Genomic DNA, 23,420 nt, shown 5'->3' on the forward strand with positions numbered 1-23,420 from the left:
ATGACGTCGCGGCTTCTGATTGGCCGCGTGCCGCCCATGTGACCGGCACGCGGCCAATCAGAAGCCGCGACGTCATTCTCATTCACAAAACTGCTAATTCTAGGAATTGAGGACCTGCGAATGACGTCGCGGCCTCTGATTGGTCGTGTGCCGGTCACATGGGCGGCACGCGACCAATCAGAAGCCGGGACGTCATTCACAGGTCCGAAAGGCGCGCTTTTTAAACAAAGAAGCCTCCCGGATAGCAGCGTGAAGTCCAGGGGCCGCCGGAGAGGTGAGCATATCAATATTTTTTATTTTAATTCTTTATTTTACACATCCCTATTGATTCGATACCGATACCCGATATCACAAAAATATCGGATCTCGGTATCGGAATTCCGATACCGCAAATATCGGCCGATACCCGATACTTGCGGTATCGGAATGCTCAACACTATTCATGAAGATATACAGTTGGACCCAGAATTGTCTTCTTGGGTAACTTTATAACACAAGTAATGGACATTGGGTCATACAGTCTATAAATGGCATAGTGATAAAAGTATAATGCAGGTTGTTGCTAAACTCAGAAACTGCTGAAAATAAATTGAAGCATCTTTCCACAAGAATACAATTCTGGAATGTATATTTTCTGATCCTTTTTTTCCCTTTTTTCACGGTGAATGGAGAAGCTAACTTTCCTGACTTAGAAATGGTTTTGTCGGTTCTGAAATGTTATTATTTAACTATTATGCTGTGTGATCTATCTGTGTAATAAGAATATGAGAATTAGCAAGTAAGTTGTAAACCGTAAAATGTCCTCACCTTACTGGAAATCCCCAATTGTGAATTTCAGGGACGCACGACACTTACAGCTGGGTAAACACTGAACTTCCGTGATTGCTGTGCCGTTGATTTTAGGCTTCACTCTCTGGAGCCAAGTTCAGCAGGCCACCAGGCATTATGACGTTCACAGTTTACAGAAGGGAATAAGAATACTAATTTACATTGTGACGCAAGAAAAAGTGTCATAGCTCTTTTTTCCAAACTTGGTCATGATTTATCAAGTCTGGGGTGAACAACACAGGTCATGATAAAGGGGGCATGTTGGAGTCATATGCTTCTGATTCATTAAGATGTGCACGTCTCTTGATGAATAAAGATAGTCTGAAAAGTGGCATGCCCCTCCATGCAGCTCGCCACAAATCTTACTCCAGTGAGGGACTACAGTAAAATTTCTGGTGTTAGGAATTTAACAGCTGATCACGACTTAGATGAGCTGTGGCATCACACCCACATCCTGTCACCGTCCAGTACCAGCTCCACCCATTTTGGCGGAGCTGGGAGATTGAAAAACCCAATTCACAACATTTTTGGGCAACTCCGTGTTATTCAAAAGTTTTGTGGCTTTTCAAAGTTATTTATGCCAGAACTCAAGCGTAATCGCTTTGATGAACTGTGGCCATAATATTCTGGCTTCCCATAGCCAATATGCTCAGAGGGAGTTCACTGAATACATTACACAAAAAAAGTCGAGCAGCACTCAGCCATCTCACGGGGATAGGTAATAACTTGTTTATATAGTAATGTGGATAGGTGATAACTTGCTGTTATGGTTCAACCCTTTCAAGGACAACTCTCTATAAGTATGAATTATTTATTCATTTGGACAGCAGACCAATTAGTGTATACATGCGTAGATGCTTTGTATGATAAACCGATGCTTTATAAATAATTGGTCCCATATACTGCTCCATATGTTATTGGCCCCATATGATGCTCCATATGTAATTGGCCCCATAGGATGCCCAATATGTAATTGGCCCCATATACTGCTCAATATGTAATTGGCCCCATATGATGCTCCATATGTAATTGGCCCCATAGGATGCCCCATATGTAATTGGCCCCATATGATGCTCCATATGTAATTGGCCCCATAGGATGCCCCATATGTAATTGGCCCCATATGATGCTCCATATGTAATTGGCCCCATATGATGCTCCATATGTTATTGGCCCCATATGATGCTCCATATGTAATTGGCCCCATATGATGCTCCATATGTTATTGGCCCCATATGATGCTCCATATGTTATTGGCCCCATATGATGTTCCATATGTAATTGGCCCCTTATGATGCTCCATATGTTATTGGCCAGATATGATGCTCCATATGTTATTGGCCCCATATGATGCTCCATATGTTATTGGCCCCATATGATGCTCCATATGTAATTGGCCCCATAGGATGCCCCATATGTAATTGGCACCATATACTGCTCCATATGTAATTGGCCCCATAGGATGCCCCATATGTAATTGGCCCCATATGATGCTCCATATGTAATTGGCCCCATATGATGCTCCATATGTAATTGGCCCCATATGATGCTCCATATGTAATTGGCCCCATATGATGCTCCATATGTAATTGGCCCCATATGATGCTCCATATGTTATTGGCCCCATATGATGCTCCATATGTAATTGGCCCCATATGATGCTCCATATGTTATTGGCCCCATATGATGCTCCATATGTTATTGGCCCCATATGATGCTCCATATGTTATTGGCCCCATATGATGCTCCATATGTTATTGGCCCCATATGATGCTCCATATGTTATTGGCCTCATAAGATGCTCCAAACATTAAAAAAAAAATTAAATACTCCTCGCTGGCCGCCACTCTGTTCCGGACCCCTCAGCATCACCATCTTCCGGTTCTCTGCACTGTGACTGTTCAGGCAGAGGGCACACAGACGTGACATCATCACGCCCTCTGACCTGAACGTCACAGTCAGAGAATGCGGAAGATGCCGGAGCGGTGGAATCGGGAGAGGTAAGTATTGCAAGAGCCGGGGCCTGGAGCAAGGGGGGGGCCCACTAGTGTGCCAGCATCCCTGATGGCAAATGGGCTCCCCCGCCTGCTCAGGGTGCTGCCGCCGGCCCTGTTTGTGACAATGACTGATTTCTGACCTTTCAATACATTGCAATATTAGAAAAAAAAGAACTCAAGTAATCAGCTAGCACATTTTTTTTAATCTAAGGTAAGCTTAACTGCTTTGTAAGACATAATTGTTTACTTCCCCTTGTTCAGCAATAGTTTGAATCAATAAAAAATAGAGTAAGATGGCCTATGCCTCCTAATAAATTTGTGTCAATTTACTACTTACTGTACATGCATTATGCTAGGATGACATGCTGGTCTTAGAAACCCATGCATTGAGTTATTATATGCTGCATTTCACTGTAACTATTATTTTATCATCATGGTAGTGTTTCTCTATTTATCTGCATCCTTAGAATATGCTTTATGGTGACAATGTAAAAGAATCGTTTGCCTGTCTTCCTAGGCTGTTTTATATTATGATCTTGTCAGTTTATATATATTTTGAGTTTTCTTTTGTAGGCTGTGTTTCATTGTGATGATGGTATCGCAATATCCTGTGTGTTTATTTACAGCTTCTGTTATTTTGTGAAGATATCACAAAAGGTTGTCTTCATATATTGCATTTGGTCAATTGTCATGATGTCAGAAAAGTGATTATCCTAATTTCTAGGTTGTGTTTTCTTCTGATTCTTTTTCAATAGTGTTTGATTTTTGTAAAAAAAAAAAAAAAACCTGTATTTTATTGTACTGTCACAAAAGTGCTTGTTTTTATTGTTAGGCTTGTGCTCTGATTAGATGATTTCATAATAGCGTTTGGCTGTTTTTCAAAGTTGTGATGTTCTGTGACGATGAGGTCACGTTACTAGGGGAAAAACTCTTCAAGACTAAGATTTTGTATGCCATGCCTTGATCCGGAGTCTGCTGGTGTTATTTAGGCTAAGGCTGGCCATAAACATTAAATGGCTGTCCACCAAACTATTTTCCGGCTCATCTTTCGGCCAACAGTCATCTCTGCTGACTCTTTCATACACAGGAACGCTCATTCGGCCCAGCACTCCTTTGTCATCTATGAGAAAAGGTACCGTCACACATAACGATATTGTTAACGATATCGTTGCTTTTTGTGACGTAGCAACGATATCGTTAACGAAATCGTTATGCGTGACAGCGACCAACGATCAGGCCCCTGCTGGGAGATCATTGGTCGCTGAGGAAAGTCCAGGACTTTATTTCGTCGCTGGATCTCCCGCAGACATCGCTGAATCGGCGTGTGTGATGCCGATTCAGCGATGTCTTCACTGGTACCCAGGGTAAACATCGGGTTACTAAGTGCAGGGCCGCGCTTAGTAACCCGATGTTTACCCTGGTAACTATTGTAAATGTAAAAAAAACCAAACAGTACATGCTTACATTCCAGTGTCTGTCCCCTCTCCGTCAGCTTCCCGCACTGACTGTGAGCGCCGGCCGGCCGTAAAGCACAGCGGTGACGTCACCGCTCTGCTTTACGGGCAGCCGGCGCTCACAGTCAGTGCAGGAAGCAGAGCATCGGGGGACAGACACCGGATTGTAAGTATGTAGTGTTTGTTTTTTTTACATTTACACTGGTAACCAAGGTAAACATTGGGTTACTAAGCGCGGCCCTGTGCTTAGTAACCCGATGTTTACCCTGGGTACCTGGGGACTTCGGCATCGTTGGTCGCTGGAGAGCTGTCTGTGTGACAGCTCTCCAGCGACCACACAGCGACGCTGCAGCGATCAGCATCATTGTCTAGATCGCTGCAGCGTCGCTTAATGTGACGGTACCTTAAGTCAACGACCGACACGTTGGACGATGGGTTATCTCTGGAAGAACAATGTGATTGGCAGTCCAAACTCAGACAGGCAGCGATTTACATCTCTCCCGACCATCACTTGGCTGGTGCCCCATACACATTAGATCATTGGCCAAACCAGTTGGCATCAGGGGGATGGGCTGATATTAGTCTAATGTGTATGGGGGTCTTATGTTCATATGTCCAATAATAATCCATTTGAAATGGATCCAGTAAACAAAAAAATGGATTTGTTTAAAATTTAGCTAAAATGATAGCTATCTAACGGATCGATTCTACATAGGCTATAATGATAGCAATAAACAGATCCAGTTGAAATCTAGTGAAGACAACTTTTTGTCCTGCTAAGATATCTAATTGCTGCTGGATCAAGCAGGTAATGATTACTGGACATGTGAACTCTGCCGAAAGTGGACTAAATTCATCAAGAGGTGTGTGCCTTTTTACAAATTTGGCGCATTCGTCATGTACCTGTGGAGGGCTGAAGTACATTTCTGCTATAATTGATGCCACCTTTTCAAAAAGTTGCAAAGTTTGTAAAAAATGTGAACTGCAATTTTATGTTATCAAATGCTTTATGAGTCTGCCAGTTTGTCGTTATCAGTTAACTTTGTATTGTAAAAATGTCATACTAGAGTATATCCGTGTTCCTAATCTGTGTTTTATAGTAATGAAGCCATAATAGTCTGTGTCTTCATTTACAAGATCTATTGAATTAATGGCAAATTGCAATTGTGTTTATCTTTATTTATTGACTGTGCTTTCTTATGTCTATGTCACAATAGCTTTTTTCCGGATTTCCTAAACAGTATTGGCCTGTGATGATATTGCAATTGCCAGGGTTCTTGTAAGATCTTTTTCTATTATAACAATGTTGTGATAGCTTGTGTCTTCATTGCGTCTTATTGTGATAATATCACAATGGCATTTACCTTTATTGTTTTTGAGAATTTTACAATATACTGGGGTTATGTAGGCTGTGTTTACTGGTGATGATTTTGCAGTGATGTTTGTATTCCATTCCTTACCTGTGCATTTTTATGATATTGTCAGAAAGGCATCTTAATTCTTGAGTTGCGCTTTATTTTTATGATGTTTTAATAGTGTTTGTTTTTTAGTGTTATGATGAAACATAATTTATTGGAATTCTTAGGCTGTGTTCTGTAATGATGTTACAAGTAGGCTGTATCTTTGTTTACAGTAAAAACATTCCTCTAATGCAATGATGTAACAATGGCCATACATTCTTCAATAAACTATTGTCCGTTTTGATGATTTTTCAAATTTTTTATAGCTTATATATGGGCTGTGTTCTATTGTGATAGAGTCACATTGTTCGTATGCTTTGTTTTATACTGATGATGTCACAATACTCTGTGCATTAATTTTTAAACCATGCTATATTATCACAGTATAAGATACTGAGGCTTGTGTCTTGGTTTTGTGTTGGTGATGACATATTAATATTTTGTAGTATATTGTTATGATGTCACAATAATGTTTGAATCTATTTGTCACATGCACACTGTCTCAACATGTGATGTGAGTCAGACTATGAGCGATAAATTTATTTCTACTTACAGGGTATATACTGGACTTTGTAAAAAGCAAAATAAAAATGTGCATAAGCACTAACAGGCAGGTAGTTGCTACCCACCTGCCGGTTGTGCACGGCGCCGTTCTTCACTGGCAAAGAGCGGTCACAGATGCCTTCTGAGGTTATTTAGCTGCCACTGCTCATGTTACATCAACAGAGCAGCATACTTTTCTGATCTGTGCTGTTGACAGGACAGGACCACTGACGTCATTCTGATTGACCGCCGAATCCCCGCTGCCTAACTGGAGGAGCTGGCTGTCAATCAGCACAAAAGAGAGGTAGGTAGTAGTGATGAGCGAATATACTCGTTACTCGAGATTTCCCGAGCACGCTCGGGTGTCCTCCGAGTATTCAGGGCTCAGAGTTTTAGTTTTCAGCATCGCAGCTGAATGATTTACATCTGTTAGCCAGCATAAGTACATGTGGGGATTCCCTAGAAACCAGGCAACCCCCACATGTACGTATGCTGGCTAACAGATGTAAATCATTCAGCTGAGGTGAGGAAAACTAAAACTCCGAGCACTAAAAAATACTCAGAGGACCCCCAAGCATGCTCGAGAAATCTCGAGTAACAAGTATATTCGCTCATCACTAGTAAGTAGTAACTACCGTACCTACCAGTTAGTGCTTAGGCACCTTTTTATTTTTGACAAAGCCCCAGATATCCCCATTTACCGTAGACCGAATTAAAAAGAAATCCTGAAAAAAAAAGTCAAATCTTTACTTATAAACCTCTCATCAAAAATGGACAGCATTTAGATGATACACTGATGACATTTGACTGCCATCTGCTTTTTTCACTGCAATGGGTGACTTTGATCAGCCAAATGGATTAAAATAAGACATTCCCTTTTTATGGATTATCTGTCTCTAAAAAAGCGGACATGTGACTATACCAATTGAATTATTGTGGAATTGTTTTGTTCTCTAAAAATATAGAGAACGCAGACATCAAAAACTAAGGTGTGAATAACCCCTAACACTTACCTTCCACATACCACATATTACAACATTATAGTTTGAATAGTATAAAATTACAATCGCATTTTACAGCCAGAAATTGTTCTTTGTATAAGGTAGAAGTTAGTTTAAATTGTGAATTTCATATCTCTCATAGGTTAATTAAATTATTCATTCAGGCTGCATTGATTTAAAGGGCCACGTTTATCTCCTCTAAGTGAAATAGGGGATAACTTTCTGGATTGCTGGTGTCCAACTACTGGATTCCACCCCAGTCCCGAAAATCAGGGCTCTGAAGAGCACCGTGTCAGTGGGGCAATGGCTGATCATTTGCACTATTGAACTATTCATTCTTAAACGGAAAATCAGCTGAATGCAAGGCTTGGCTATCTCCAGTGTTCCAATGCACAGTTAATGGAGACGAAAATTGTGCAGCGCCCCAGGGTCCTGGTCGTTGCAGTAATATCATTCTCCTCTAGTGGGGAGTGATGTTACGTCGAAGGCAAAAAAGGAGATCACTTTACCAGGTATCACAAACCATGCAACACACTTCACACTTCAGCCCACCAGGGGGAGCTAAGCTCCTATTTATTAGGGCACTCTTCACAATTAGGTAAAACTGGTGCTCTGGATAGGAAGTGAGTCAGATGCTGGCTGAGCTTCACTCAGTCAGTCCCTGTCAAGCAGACAGAGGGAAAGGAGGAACATAGAGCAGTTGCCGACAGGGTGGTCCCTGACAGGGGTGGGATCCTGTCAGAGGCCTGGTCAGAAGGACACGGAGCTGCACCTGCCCCACGAGCTGCAGCATCCTAAGAAAGAGACAAGAACAGCGAATTGTATTGTAGAGGGTGAGAAACGAAGTCATAGCAAAAGGAGAGGAAACCAGAAAGAGTTCTGCCCTACACAGGCTGCCTCCTTCTGAGGCGCAGGATCCGGTAGCCGGAAAACCGAGGGAGCAATCATCTCCATGCCTTGCTCCAGAGACCGGCAGGACAGATAATTCCACGTTACCTGCCCGACCTATACCCAGGAGGCATGGTGGCAACTTGTGGGGGCTGGGGCATGCTAGAGTCCCTGTAAAAAGCCTCAGGCCATCAGTCATACGGGTTGTTCCTATCCATCAGGGGGACAGAGAGAAAGACATAACATCCAGAACATCTACATCAGTTGTGAGGACCTTACCAAGTAGCTCAGCAGGAAGGTACTACAACACCCAGGTGCTAGAGGAAGGCTACTGATTTCCACCTGGATAAGGGGACTCTGGATTTGCCTTCAGACCGGCCGGACTCTGCCTGCCCTGTGATCTGGTGCTCTGGACTGTGGATGCTGAAGCCTTCAGTAAAGGTAAATAGACTGCAACCTTGTGTCCTCGCTCTTCACTGCGCCTCACACCATCCACCATCTACACTCTGGGAAGCCCTGGGGACATACTTCACCTGTGGTAAGGTATACCATCTAGCTGCCATAACATCACCCCAGCGGACCCCTAAGCAGCGTCGGTCACCCTGGCCAAATACCACAGGTGGCGTCACGAACATTTCCCCTTTAAAGACCTTTCCCCTTTTTCAACGGACCTCCCGAGGGCCACGGACCGGGTCAGCCACCGTGACATCCCCCTGAGAACCGACGGACCCGGTAGCGGGTACCCCTAGCCCTTGGGGGCGATCCAATTGCATGATCGACCACTGCTCCATTCACTTTGGACTTTTCAGAACCCCAGTTATCAGGATCGGTGAGGGTCCCAGCCGTCAGATTTCCCCTGCAATTGGGAAATTATCCTCTTGTCTTACGACTAGGGGATAACTTTGAAACTTGATACAATGCCTATAACTTAGTTTATTGTTGTAACTCTGGGTGTGGCTTTTGGGTCATTTTGTGTGGTCTCATACATTGCTTATGGGGTATCGTGTTTGCATGTGTTATTGAGTGTGGTGACTAATACAAAGGAAAGCAATAAGTGTAATTTTAAATGGTCTATTTCATTACATTCCTAGTCAATCAGAGAAAGACCAAAAACAAGAACTATTCAAGATATACTACTAGAATCTTCTACAAGGCACTCTACAAAACACGGTGTGCTACAGGTAAGACCATTTTCATTGTCAAACTTAATGAAGGTCTTGTCAGAATACCAAGTTTAATTTCTATATACATTGTACTTAAAGGGAATCTGTCACCAGGCTTTTGCTACCCCATCTGTCTACTAACCTATCTCCCTCTACTAACTTACCTATACCCAACTATTCAATTTCCTTGGTTAGTTCAACCATAACTCCCAAGCAGCATTCTCACTGTCTTGGTGTCATATTTGTCACACAACTTTCCTTTATTCCCTACATTGATTCACTCTCTTGCTCGTATTACTTTCACCTTAAAGAAATCTCCAGAATCCCACCTTTTCTCACCTTTGAAACTGCAAAAACTCTTAGGGTATGTTTCCATGGTCAGAAAACGCTGCGGATTAGATGCTGCGTACAGCAACAGCATCCAATCCACAGCGGCCAGATGTTACAGCATAGTGGAGGGGATTTTATGAAATCTCATCTCCACTATGCGTACAGAGACATAGGTGGCAAACCTGCGCATACACACATGCGGCGCGTGTTTCTAGACCGCAGCATGTCAATTTATCTTGCGGAGACGCTCAGTCTCCGCAAAATAAATATCACAGTCCAAATTTTTAAGATGCGGTGATTCCACATGGTTCAATGAACACACCGTGCGTACAAAAGCCGGCAGCGCTTTGGATGGAGCGCGTCCAAAGCGCTGCCGGTTTGTGCCCGTGGAAACATACCCTGACTATCTCTTACTCACTCTTGTCTAGACTACTTCAACTCTCTTCTGATCGGTCTCCCTGTAACCAAACTTTCTCCTCTATAATCCCTCCTGAATGCAGCAGCTAGGGGTATATTTTTGTCCAGCTGCTTCTGCCCTGTGCCAGTCACTGCACTGGTTACCCATTCACCACAGAATCCAATACAAACTCATCTCTCTCACCTACAAAGCTCTCCACAGTTCTGCACCGCTTTATATCTCCTCCCTCATTTCTATCACACAACCCATTGCCTTTGTTCTGCAGCTTATCTAAGACTAACATCCTCCATAATCGCAACCTCTCACCTCCGTCTCCCAGACGTCTCTCGTGCTGCGCCAGTCTACTGGAATGCACTACCCCAAACAATCCAACTGATGTCTAGCCCCCACATTTTTAAGCGTGTTTTAAAACCTATATGTTTAGGTAACCCTATCATCTCAATTTACTAACCTAATGCTTCCCTCTTCCCTCCTTATAAATGTTAATTATGATCTTCTCCTTCCTATTCATCTGTCTCCGCGTCCTCCATGTACCCAATAGCACACGGTAACTGCACTCAGATTCTGGCTGATGTCCGGATCATGCAGCGTAATATGAAAATGCTTATTATAATAATAATGGCTGGACCGTACATAACAGCACGTTCTACCTATTGTGTCCCCTATTTCCTTACAGATTGTAGGCTTGTGAGCAGGCCCTCACTCCTCCTGTAACTGGTGACATGTGTTACATTGTATTGTATTTATTGTCTGTATATGTTGATACTTAATTGTAAAGAGCTGCAGAATATGTCAGCGCTATATAAATAAAAAAATATTATTATTATTACTATTATTTTCTGAGATCCCAGTGATGTATCACTTGCTGGGCTGCTTGCTGTCATTTTGATGAAATCACTGTTTTCTCTGCTGCAAACCAACCAGTTCTCTGAATGCTGAGCGCACACCAACGATTGTCAGCTTCCTGTGTACACTGGGTGTAAGCAGAAAGCAGGATGTCAGTGGTAAGGGAACGGTTATACAGAGCTCATGGCTATGGAGGATTACATAGCAGCAGGTAACTTGTCCTCTAGTGATAATATCCTACTGATACAGTCATGGCCAAAAGTATTGACACCCCTGCAATTCTGTCAGATAATACTCAGTTTCTTCCTGAAAATGATTGCAATCACAAATTCTTTGGTAATATTATCTTCATTTAATTTGTCTTAAATGAAAAAACACAAAAAGAATTGTCCTAAAGCCAAATTGGATATAATTCCACACCAAACATAAAAAAGGGGGTGGACAAAAGTATTAGCACCATTTGAAAAATCATGTGATGCTTCTCTAATTTGTGTAATTAACTGCACCTGTAACTTACCTGTGGCACCTAACAGGTGTTGGCAATAACTAAATCACACTTGCAGCCAGTTGACATGGATTAAAGTTGACTCAACCTCTGTCCTGTGTCCTTGTGTGTACCACCTTGAGCACGGAGAAAAGAAAGAAGACCAAAGAACTGTCTGAGGACTTGAGAAACCAAATTGTGAGGAAGCATGAGCAATCTCAAGGCTACAAGTCCATCTCCATAGACCTGAATGTTCCTGTGTCTACCGTGCGCAGTGTCATCAAGAAGTTTAAAGCCCATGGTACTGTGGCTAACCTCCCTAGATGTTAATGGAAAAGTAAAATTGACAAGAGATTTCAGCGCATGATTGTGCGGATGTTGGATAAAGAACCTCGACTAACATCTAAACAAGTTCAAGCTGCCCTGCAGTCTGAGGGAACAACAGTGTAAACTAGGGTTGAGCGACTTTTACTTTTATAGGATCGGGTCGGGTTTCACGAAACCCGACTTTTTCAAAAGTCGGGTCGAGTGAAATCGGCCGATCCTATAAAAAAGTCGGGGTCGGGGTCGGCCGAATCACGAAACCCAATGCAGTGCATTGGGTTTCCAATGGTTCCCAGGGTCTGAAGGAGAGGAAACTCTCCTTCAGGCCCTGGGATCCATATTTAAGTGTAAAATAAAGAATTAAAATAAAAAATATTGCTATACTCACCCTCGGACGCGCCCTGCTTCTTTCCGGCAGCCTTCCTTCCTAAGAATCAGCGCTTGAAGGACCTTCGGTGACGTCGCGGCTTGTGATTGGTCGCGCGAGCGGTCACATGGGCGGTCGCGCGACCAATCACAAGCCGCGACGTCATCTAAGGCCCTTCACGCGCTGATTCTAAGGAAGGAAGGCTGCCGGTTAGTACCAGGGCGCGTCAGAGGGTGAGTATAGCAATATTTTTTATTTTAATTCTTTATTTTACACTTAAATATGGATTCCAATACCGATTTCCGATATTGCAAACATATCGGAACTCGGGATCGGAATTCCGATACCAGATTCAGAAGATCGCCGACCTCATGGCCGACCCCACACAGGGGTCGGGTCGGGTTTCATGAAACCCGACTTTGCCAAAAGTCGGCGACTTCTGAAAATGGCCGACCCGTTTCGCTCAACCCTAGTGTCAACCCGTACTATCCGTCGGCGTCTTATTGAAAAGGGACTGTATGGTAGGAGACCCAGGAAGACCCCACTTCTTACCCCGAGACATAAAAAAGCCAGGCTGGAGTTTGCTAAAACTTACCTGAAAAAGCCTAAAACGTTTTGGAAGAATGTTCTCTGGTCAGATGAGACAAAAGTAGAGCTTTTTTGGCAAAGGCATCAACATAGAGTTTACCGGAGAAAAAAAGAGGCATTCAAAGAAAAGAACATGGTCCCTACAGTCAAACATAGCAGAGGTTCCCTGATGTTTGGGGGTTGCTTTGCTGCCTCTGGCAATGGACTGCTTGACCGTGTGCATGGCATTATGAAGTCTGAAGACTACCAACAAATTTTGCAGCATAATGTAGGGCACAGTGTGAGAAAGCTGGGTCTCCCTCAGAGGTCATGGGTCTTCCAGCAGGACAATGACCCAAAACACACTTCAAAAAGCACTAGAAAATGGTTTGAGAGAAAGCACTGGAGACTTCTAAGGTGGCCAGCAATGAGTCCAGACCTGAATCCCATAGAACACCTGTGGAAAGATCTAAAAATGGCAGTTTGGAGAAGGCACCCTTCAAATATCAGGGACCTGGAGCAGTTTGCCAAAGAAGAATGGTCTAAAATTCCAGCAGAGCATTGTAAGAAACTCATTGATGGTTACCGGAAGCGGTTGGTCGCAGTTATTTTGGCTAAAGGTTGTGCAACCAAGTATTAGGCTGAGGGTGCCAATACTTTTGTCTGGCCCATTTCTGGAGTTTTGTGTGAAATGATCAAAGTTTTGCTTTTTGCTTCATTCTCTTTTGTGTTTTTTCATTTAAGACAAATTAAATGAAGATAATAATGCCAAAGAATTTGTGTTTGCAGTCATTTTCAGGAAGAAACTGAGTATTATCTGACAGAATTGAAAGGGTGTTAATACTTTTGGCCATGACTGTAAATCAGTGATTTTTTATCAAAAGTACAGTAAGCAGACCAGCACGTGACTCAATGCTGGAATCAGGGTCTCTGTCTCTACCTCTACACTAGTATGTACTTCTATTCCCAAGGAGGTTACACCTTTCTTTTCTGACTTGAGGATTATCAGCTCTCACTGTATTTCTGAGATAGAATTGAGATTAGTCCTTGTATTAGATTTTGGACTATCTGGATAAGAGTTTCCTGACATGAGTGAAATGTTATTGGTGTAAATGAGATTAACTCTCATCAATATTTCTGGAAAATAGTTTACAAAACACAAACCCATTAAATATGTGTACAGCTTGTCCATCTGACCAGAATCACAACAATTCCTCAATATTTAAATCATTAGGTTTGAAACAGAAACAGGCATGTGCCTTTACAATTTGTGAAAGTGATTGGCGTACAAATGTGCCCTCAGGGATAGCTGTTGTCCAAGCAGTGTTTCAGCTGTTCATTCGACAGCTATCTTCTCATTCTATGCCATACACACGAGATATTTTGACTACATTCTCTATAAGGGTATGTGCACACGCTGCGGATTTTGCTGCGGATTTGACGCTGCGGATCTGCAGCAGTTTTCCATGAGATTACAGTACCATGTAAACCTATGGAAATCAAAATCCGCAGTGCACTTGCTGCGGTAAAAACACACGGAAACATAGCGGTTTATATTCCACATCATGTCAATTCTTTGTGCGGATTCAGCAGCGATTTACACCTGCTCCTCAATAGGAATCCGCAGGTGTAAAACCGCAGGTGGAATCCGCATAAAAACCGCAGTAAATCCACAGTGCGGTTTTCCTGCGGATTTACCAAAATCAGTGTGGAAAAATCCGCACACCTTTCCGCAGGGTGCGCACATGCCCTAAATGAGCGTTATCAGGCATCTCTGGCAGTGACCTATCTATTAGGGCTTGTTCACATGCTGCGTCTTTTTTCTACTTGTCGATTTGAACCGTTTTTGTTTCTTAAATCTGCACCATGTCAATTCTTTCAGGCTACGTCCCCGTGATAAGGATAATAGCGTTTTGAAGGCAGTGTATTATCACTTTGTCTAAAACACTGTGTTCTAATTGCAGCACTTGATTGGCAGTGTAGGCGGATTTTCCATTTGATGTCTAGCAAAAGTGTTAATAACCGCTCAAATAAAGAAAAAATTGGGTACCCAAAATATTATTTAAAATAGCAAAGGGAAACCTAAAACATAACATTTATATTAAACCATTTAAAAATAGAACGACACCACACTCAAGGACAGACATGTACATTAACCAACAGTTAATCGGACAGTATCCTGATAATAAGTCCAGAGGCAAATAATCAGTAGACAGATTTGTTCACTGCACAACCCTCATGGTTTTCATTCAAAAAGACAACCGTTTCGGTGAAGCAGAGGAACCAATGCGTACATCCACAGAGATATAAATGCTACTGTCAGAAAAAGAAAAACATCTATAAGGTGATAAAACAATACCACTGATGATCACCAATACTATGTTGTAAATAAGAGGAGACACATAAAAATTACAGCGATCTCACCCAATTATGACGATGCCGCACACTGAAATGTGTCTCCCACATCTAAACAAGAATCCAATGGGTCACTTTCCACTTCTTAGATTCATTAAATTCAAGGACCACCTCCTGTGTTCTGGACCACCTCCCTACGCGTTTCATCCCGGAGGAGAATCATCAGGGGACAGGGTAGTCAGTCTGTGGTCATATTGATGGAGTGCTCGACCGTGATTGGTATCTCTAGGGAGCCTCTCATGAGATACCAATCACAGTCGAGCACAACGCTGCTATTCCTGATCCAGGGGCGAACACTGCCAGTTTGGGGCACCTGTGCAAAAAATATGTCTGGGCCCCCCTCCCAGCCAGGCATGCCGCTTATGATGAGGACAATCTGGCAATGTGACCGCCGGAGCCTAGGGCGCCGATTGCCCTCATTATTACTGCTCTGCAATCAGGGGCATACCTATAGTTCACAGGACCCCATAGCAAAAGTTCTATTTGGGCCCCCACACCTCTAAAAATTGAATTTTTTTACTGAGATGGAGATATATATCTCCGTTAGGATTCGGTACTGCAGAGCCCAACCATGTATATATTACATGACATTATATATCTGGTATGTATACCATCTGGTATCTGATAAAGTATTATTCCCCAAATAAAACAAGTTATCCCCAATCCTGATGATGAGGGATAACTTACTGACTTTTGAGGGACTGACCACTGGGACTCCCAGCAATCCTGAGAACAGGACTCTGCAGCTCAACTATAAATGGATTGGAGAAGCACCTGCTTGACTTCTGCTCTATTAATTGTCTATGGAACTCATGGAAGGTCCTTATACACGTTAAGCTGATGTCCAAACATTTCGGTATCGGTGGGTTCTGCCAATGTTAGATTAATGTGTGTGAGGGCCTTTAGTCTTGTAGGCATTTATGTCCCTCAGGCTGTCAAACAACCAAGTCAATGGCTTTTATCTATTGTCTGCTGGTCATGTGTCAAGAGACAGGGGGCCCTCATGCACATTAGAGTGTCATCCGAACCCTTTAATATTGGTCGATTGGTCTGATGTAAAGGTACCTTCACACTGAACAACATTACAACGATAACGATAGCGATCCGTGACGTTGCAGCGTCCTGGATAGCGATATCGTTGTGTTTGACACGCAGCAGCGATCAGGATCCTGCTTGTGAGATCGCTGGTCGGAGCTGAAAGTCTGGAACTTTATTTCGTCGCTGGATCACCCGCTGACATCGCTGAATCGGCGTGTGTGATGCCGATCCAGCGATGTCTTCACTGGTAACCAGGGTAAATATCGGGTTACTAAGCGCAGGGCCGCGCTTAGTAACCCGATGTTTACCCTGGTTACCATTGTAAACGTAAAAAAAAAAAAAACACTACATACTTACATTCCGGTGTCTGTCCCCCGGCGTCAGCTTCCCTGCACTCCTCCTGCATCCTGTATCAGTGCCGGCCGGCCATAAAGCAGAGCACAGCGGTGACGTCACCGTTCTGCTTTACAGCCGGCGCTTACACAGGATGCAGGAGGAGTGCAGTGAAGCGGACGCCGGGGACGTGACAGGCACCGGAATGTATGTGTTTTTTTTTTTTTTTTACATTTACAATGGTAACCAGGGTAAACATTGGGTTACTAAGCGCGGCCCTGTGCTATAAGGCTAATGTGTATCAGGGCCTCTAAGGTACCGTCACACTGAACGATATCGCTAGCGATCCGTGATGTTACAGCGTCCTGGCTAGCGATATCGTTCAGTTTGACACGCAGCAGCGATCTTGATCCTGCTGTGCCATCGTTGGTCGGAGCAGAAAGTCCAGCACTTTATTTCGTCGCTGGATCTCCCGCAGACATCGCTGAATCGGCGTGTGTGACGCCGATTCAGTGATGTCTTCACTGGTAACTAGGGTAAACATCGGGTTACTAAGCGCAGGGCCGCACTTAGTAACCCGATGTTTACCCTGGTTACCAGCGTAAACGTAAAAAAAAAAAAAAACACTACATACTTACATTCCGGTGTCTGTCCTCCAGCGCTGTGCTTTCCTGCACTGGCTGTGAGCGCCAGCCAGCCATAAAACACAGTGGTGACGTCACCGCTCTGCTTTACGGCTGGCCGGCGCTGACAGTGCAGGAAAGCACAGCGCCGGAGGACAGACACCGGAATGTAAGTATGTAGTGTTTGTTTTTTTTTACGTTTACGCTGGTAACCAGGGTAAACATCGGTCACTAAGCGCGGTCCTGCTCTTAGTAACCCGATGTTTACCCTGGTTACCAGGGGACCGGCATCGTTGGTTGCTGGAGAGCTGTCTGTGTGACAGCTCTCCAGCGACCAAACAGTGATGCTGCAGCGATCGGGATCGTTGACTAGATCGCTGCAGCGTCGCTTAATGTGACGGTACCTTTAGGGTACCGTCACACAGTGACATTTTGATCGCTACGACGGCACGATTCGTGACGTTCCAGCGATATAGTTACGATCTTGCAGTGTCTGACACGCTCCTGCGATCAAGGACCCCGCTGAGAATCGTACGTCGTAGCAGATCGTTTGAAACTTTCTTTCGTCGTCTAGTGTCCCGCTGTGGCGGCATGATCGCATGGTGTAACAAAGGTGTGCACGATATCGTATACTATGTGCGCATAGTAACCAACGGCTTCTACATCGCACATACGTCATGAAATTATCGCTCCAGCGTCGTACATTGCAAAGTGTGACAGCAGTCTACGACGCTGGAGCGATATGGTTACGATGCTGGAGCGTCACGAATCGTGCCGTCGTAGCGATCAAAATGTCACTGTGTGACGGTACCCTTAAGGTACCGTCACACTTAGCGATGCTGCAGCGATACCGACAACGATCCGGATCGCTGCAGCGTCGCTGTTTGGTCGCTGGAGAGCTGTCACACAGACAGCTCTCCAGCGACCAACGATCCCGAGGTCCCCGGTAACCAGGGTAAACATCGGGTAACTAAACGCAGGGCCGCGCTTAGTAACCCGATGTTTACCCTGGTTACCATCCTAAAAGTAAAAAAACAAACGCTACATACTTACCTACCGCTGTCTGTCCTCGGTGCTCTGCTTCTCTGGTCTGGCTGTGAGCGCCGGGCAGCAGGAAAGCAGAGCGGTGACGTCACCGCTCTGCTTTCCGGACGCTGTGCTCACAGCCAGACCAGAGAAGCAGAGCGCCGAGGACAGACAGCGGTAGGTAAGTATGTACTGTTTGTTTTTTTTACTTTTAGGATGGTAACCAGGGTAAACATCGGGTTACTAAGCGCGGCCCTGCGCTTAGTTACCCGATGTTTACCCTGGTTACCAGCGAAGACATCGCTGAATCGGTGTCACACACGCCGATTCAGCGATGTCTACGGGGAGTCCAGCGACCAAATAAAGTTCTGGACTTTCTTCCCCGACCAGCGACAGCACAGCAGGGGCCTGATCGCTGCTGCTTGTCACACTGGACGATATCGCTAGCGAGGACGCTGCAACGTCACGGATCGCTAGCGATATCGTCTAGTGTGACGGTACCTTTAGTCTTGTAGGCACTTATGTCCTCCAGGCTGTCAAACAAACAGGCTTTGATCTATTGGCTGATAGACATCTGTAGTGCCCCAATCTACACAAAATGGCATTGTTCAATCTCCGATTAGAAAACATACAATGTTTGAGTTTAGATAAGAAAACCCTGTTTAACATGTGCCTAGTTATAATCGGGTCCTAGAACATATTGGCCAGTGCAAAGGACCTTACTTGTGCACAAAAAATAATAGTCCTAAAAAATGATCTTAGTGCAGCATTCAGGGATTCAAATCTCTCGCAACTTTATTCACATCTCCATAAAAACATCATATTGGCAATCATGACAGCACATGCAAACCGTGATAGCTGTGTTGGCTGACAACAAGGGCTTATCTAATCTCGAAACGCGTTGACCGCTTGCACATGATGTTATGATTGCCAATATGAAGTTTTTATGAAGATGTGAATGAAGTTACAAGAGATTTTAATCCCCAAGTACTGGACTACTATATATTTTTATATTTGAGCTTAGGCAATTTACAGTGTATGAGGCACACAAAACGTTGATCTAGTTAGGTCCACCAGCAGTAAAAATATTTATGGAAGAAAGCTGCCAGTGCATACGATAAAGCTATTCCTAAGCCTCATGCACTTAGCATAGAACAAGAAAGTGTTCTTTTAGCATATATATACTAGGCTAATATACATCAGCATACCTCTTTATACTGTATAGCAGTGCTCCCTAACTCCGGTCCTCAAGAGCCACCAACAGGTCATGTTTTCAGGATTTCCTTAGTATTGCACAGGTGATGGAATTCTTGCCTGTGCAGGAGATGAAATTATCACCTGTGCAACACTAAGGATATCCTGAAAACATGACATTTTGGTGGCTCTTTAGGACCGGAGATGGGGAACACTGCTGTATAGGAAAGCGCTGCTTGCATGTGATATATTTTTACAATGTAAATACTGTTGTATTCGTTGGAGGCTTTCAGTCTAATTCTTGAAAATAAATTTTAATAATGCCTTTGAGACTTCCTTAATATTTTTTGGCTCTGATCTGCTGGTTTTAGCCTCTAAAAAAACTGGTCAAACAAGTATGACTAACACAAACATTCTCACAAAACGTGCATGTACACATACTGCACACACATCTGAGAATTACAAGCCTCTATTAAACTGTACATAGTAAGGTACATCATAGGAATATGGATATGTTATGAAGACATAAAATGGCAACCCCCATTTGTTCCTGTCTGAAATTTTCGAAAGCCCTGCTTGTTCATTATGTGATCACTCATATGTTTACATATAAATTGTATTGTATTTTCTAACGTCTTCATTTTATTCATATGGTACTGTAATAATAGCGGTAATGTTACTGAAATTGGGTTTTAACCTTTTCCAATCAAGGAAACAGTTTTCTTTCTGGCAAGAATAAGTGTTAATCTCCATTTAGTTGCTGCTGAAAATATGCATTCAAGACTGATTTCGGGAAACTGTTACACAGTGCCAGGAACACACTGAAGGTCATTAGAGAAATTTAAGGATGCAAAGTTTAAGTTACAGATCTTATGAAAAAGGCAAATTGGACATTTAAATTGTCTCGTGGCAAAATAAGGAAAACTGAAAAAAGCCCTAAAGAAAAAAATCAGCGTAGGTTCCTCCTGCTTTGTTGCTATCATGTCATCAAAGGCCTGCATACCCCAATGGGGGAGCAATTGTGGCTACATCTCCCCATATAGAAGACTAGTTCAGCAGGTGTAGCATGGGAGAAACAGGCATGGGTGACCCGCGATCACGTGACGCGAGTCGCCGATGGGTGGATTTTCGGCCCGAGGGCCTGAAGCGTGCTTTAAATGCCACTGTCAGAGTTTGACAGCAGCATTTAACGGGTTAATAGCAGCGAGTGGATTGCAATTCCACCCACAGCTGTTCTGGGCACATGTCAGCTGTTCAAAACAGCTGACATGTGCCAGGAAAGATGTGGGCTGTGGCAGTGAGAAGCAATGTGCGCATGTTGCAAAGGAGGTTAAAGTCATTGGTCCCATCGGGGTTTGTGTCTAAATCTCGTTTTTGGGGGATTCAGATAGAAGCCCCAGCAGAGCCATCAATGTGTGGCCAAAACACAATATGATCATACCCCTAGTGAGTCCAAAACACAAATCTTTCCATGATAATTGCTATCTGTATTTTACAGCCACTCTTGAATTTGGGTAACAAATGCTCATGAAAAATACTGAATGAAATATGATAGTGTGAATAAGTCCTACGGTAAGTTTGGAAGAAACCTGAGAAGCTGTGTTTGAGTACCTTGTGACTGAAAATAATAAAAACTCAGGTATGACACTGATCATATAAATCCTCTCATACATGAGTTTCATGCATCTGTTCTCATGAATGAGAATTAAAGAGATGCAATGTATGGGCCATTATGATGATAGTATTGATCCATGACCACATTACTCTCTCTGCACACTATATACTTACATATGTGTGAAATTTGATGAAATGTTAGGTTGTTTATTTCCATTATTTTTATTTTCATACATTTTATTTGTAGTTTTCATTCTCAATCTTAACTTAAAATGAAATATGCTGTATAATGGCAGCATCTTACCAAAGATACAACATCTTCCTATATGTTTCTCATATATTTCATCTGTATTATTTGCTGAAACTGATGAAACGACAAATGATAACATATTTTTCTCCAGAAATATAATGAATCTGTTGTCATATTTTTTTTAAAGTACCATAAGTATACTTACATAATTGTTAAAAATCATTGGAACCTCATTGTATGCTCCAATTATAGTTATAATATATTCTTTTATGGAGTCTGATATTTCTCATAATTATTTCTTATTTTCAGAAAACGCCTATTGTATTGAAGCCTCAAGAAAATGAAAGTCGAAAATTAGAAGAAAGGACACAAGAAATTTACATGAACTGGAAGGAAGCTCACGAAGTCAAGCAAAAACTGGAAAAGGAAGACTCTGAATGGCAAGAAACCTGTATGATTACATTTTTCTTTCTTTTGCACTGTAGGGAAAATAAAAAAAATGATGTATTCAGTACAGTACTCAATATGAATTCTGAAGAAGCTGTGAAAGAGTGATAGGTCTCAAGTGTACTTCAAAGACCTATTTCTATGATGGTAAAAGTGATTCTCCTGTTGCAGTTGCTAAGGTTAAAAAATAACAGATTAAGGGGTTGTCTAATATGTAACAACCCAATATTGATAAGCCTGCAGAAGTGAAAAATAAAAAATGTATATGTACCTCCTATACCATTTGCAGCACTCGAGTGATGACCCCACAAAGGGAATGCAGTGCTGACTACAGAGTGGTGGCACTAGTCTTTTTTAAATTTCTTTAACCCTTTAATAAGGGGGATGTCCAGTAGGACACAACCCTTTTAAAATCAAAATCAGAGAAAATTAGAACATTCTTTTGCCAAAGATCAGCTAATAAGTCCATGCTTTTTAAAATGGATTAATTTAGTGTTGAAAATGTACTGTATATGGTTGACCTCGTATCAAGGAGGATATCAAGGAGGATATCAAGTTTTTTTAATTTCTTTAACCCTTTAATAAGGGGGATGTCCAGTAGGACACAACCCTTTTAAAATCAAAATCAGAGAAAATCAGAACATTCTTTTGCCAAAGATCAGTTAATAAGTCCATGCTTTTTAAAATGGATTAATTTAGTGTTGAAAATGTACTGTATATGGTTGACCTCGTAGATGTACCAGCACCAGATACAGTGAATAGACTGAGTGCTGATTATGAGAAGGAAAAGTAAATTGCCCATCACCTTTCATTAACCCCTTCATGACCGGGGGATTTTTCGTTTTTCCGTGTTCGTTTTTCGCTCCCCTCCTTCCCAGAGGCATAACTTTTTTATTTTTCCGTCAATTTGGCCATGTGAGGGCTATTTTTTGCGGGACGAGTTGTACTTTTGAACGACATCATTGGTTTTAGCATGTCCTGTACTAGAAAACGGGAAAAAAATTCCAAGTGCGGTGAAATTGCAAAAAAAGTGCAATCCCACATTGGTTTTTTGTTTGGCTTTTTTGCTGGGTTCACTAAATGCTAAAAATGACCTGCCATTATGATTCTCCAGGTCATTACGAGTTCATAGACACCAAACATGACTAGGTTATTTTTTATCTAAGTGGTGAAAAAAAATTCCAAACTTTGCTAAAAAAAAAAAAATTGCGCCATTTTCTGATACTCGTAGCGTCTCCATTTTTCATCATCTGGGGTCGGTTGAGGGCTTATTTTTTGCGTGCCGAGATGACGTTTTTAATGATAGCATTTCGGTGCAGATACATTCTTTTGATCGCCCGTTATTGCATTTTAATGCAATGTCGCGGCGACCAAAAAAACATAATTCTGGCGTTTCGAGTTTTTTTCCTGCTACGCTGTCTAGCGATCAGGTTAATACTTTTTTTTATTTGATAGATCGGGCGATTCTGAGCGCGGCGATACCAAATATGCGTAGATTTGATATTTTTTTTATTGATTTATTTTGATTGGGGCGAAAGGGGGGTGATTTAAACTTTTATGTTTTTTTTATTTTTTTCACATTTTTTTAAACTTTTTTTTTTTACTTTTGCCATGCTTCAATAGCCTCCATGAGAGGCTAGAAGCAGGCACAACCCGATCGGCTCTGCTACATAGCAGCGATCTGCTGATCGCTGCTATGTAGCAGAATTGCACGTGTGCTGTGAGCGCCGACCACAGGGTGGCGCTCACAGCGACGGGCAATCAGTAACCATAGAGGTCTCAAGGACCTCTATGGTTACCATTCACAAGC

The 23,420-nt window shown here is 42.7% G+C and overlaps 1 protein-coding gene across 1 annotated transcript in view; it reads left to right on the forward strand.

The window, feature by feature from the left end:
- SH2D4A (SH2 domain containing 4A) overlaps positions 1-23,420 on the forward strand; it is a 168,813-nt gene that overhangs the window by 104,897 nt on the left and 40,496 nt on the right. Inside the window, exons 5-6 of the mRNA XM_069742478.1 lie at positions 9,263-9,352; positions 21,473-21,614. Coding sequence (XP_069598579.1) covers positions 9,263-9,352; positions 21,473-21,614 — 232 coding nt within the window. The remainder of the gene's footprint in view (positions 1-9,262; positions 9,353-21,472; positions 21,615-23,420) is intronic.

Source organism: Ranitomeya imitator, chromosome 1 (genome assembly GCF_032444005.1).
Source record: "Ranitomeya imitator isolate aRanImi1 chromosome 1, aRanImi1.pri, whole genome shotgun sequence".
Taxonomy (NCBI): domain Eukaryota; kingdom Metazoa; phylum Chordata; class Amphibia; order Anura; family Dendrobatidae; genus Ranitomeya; species Ranitomeya imitator.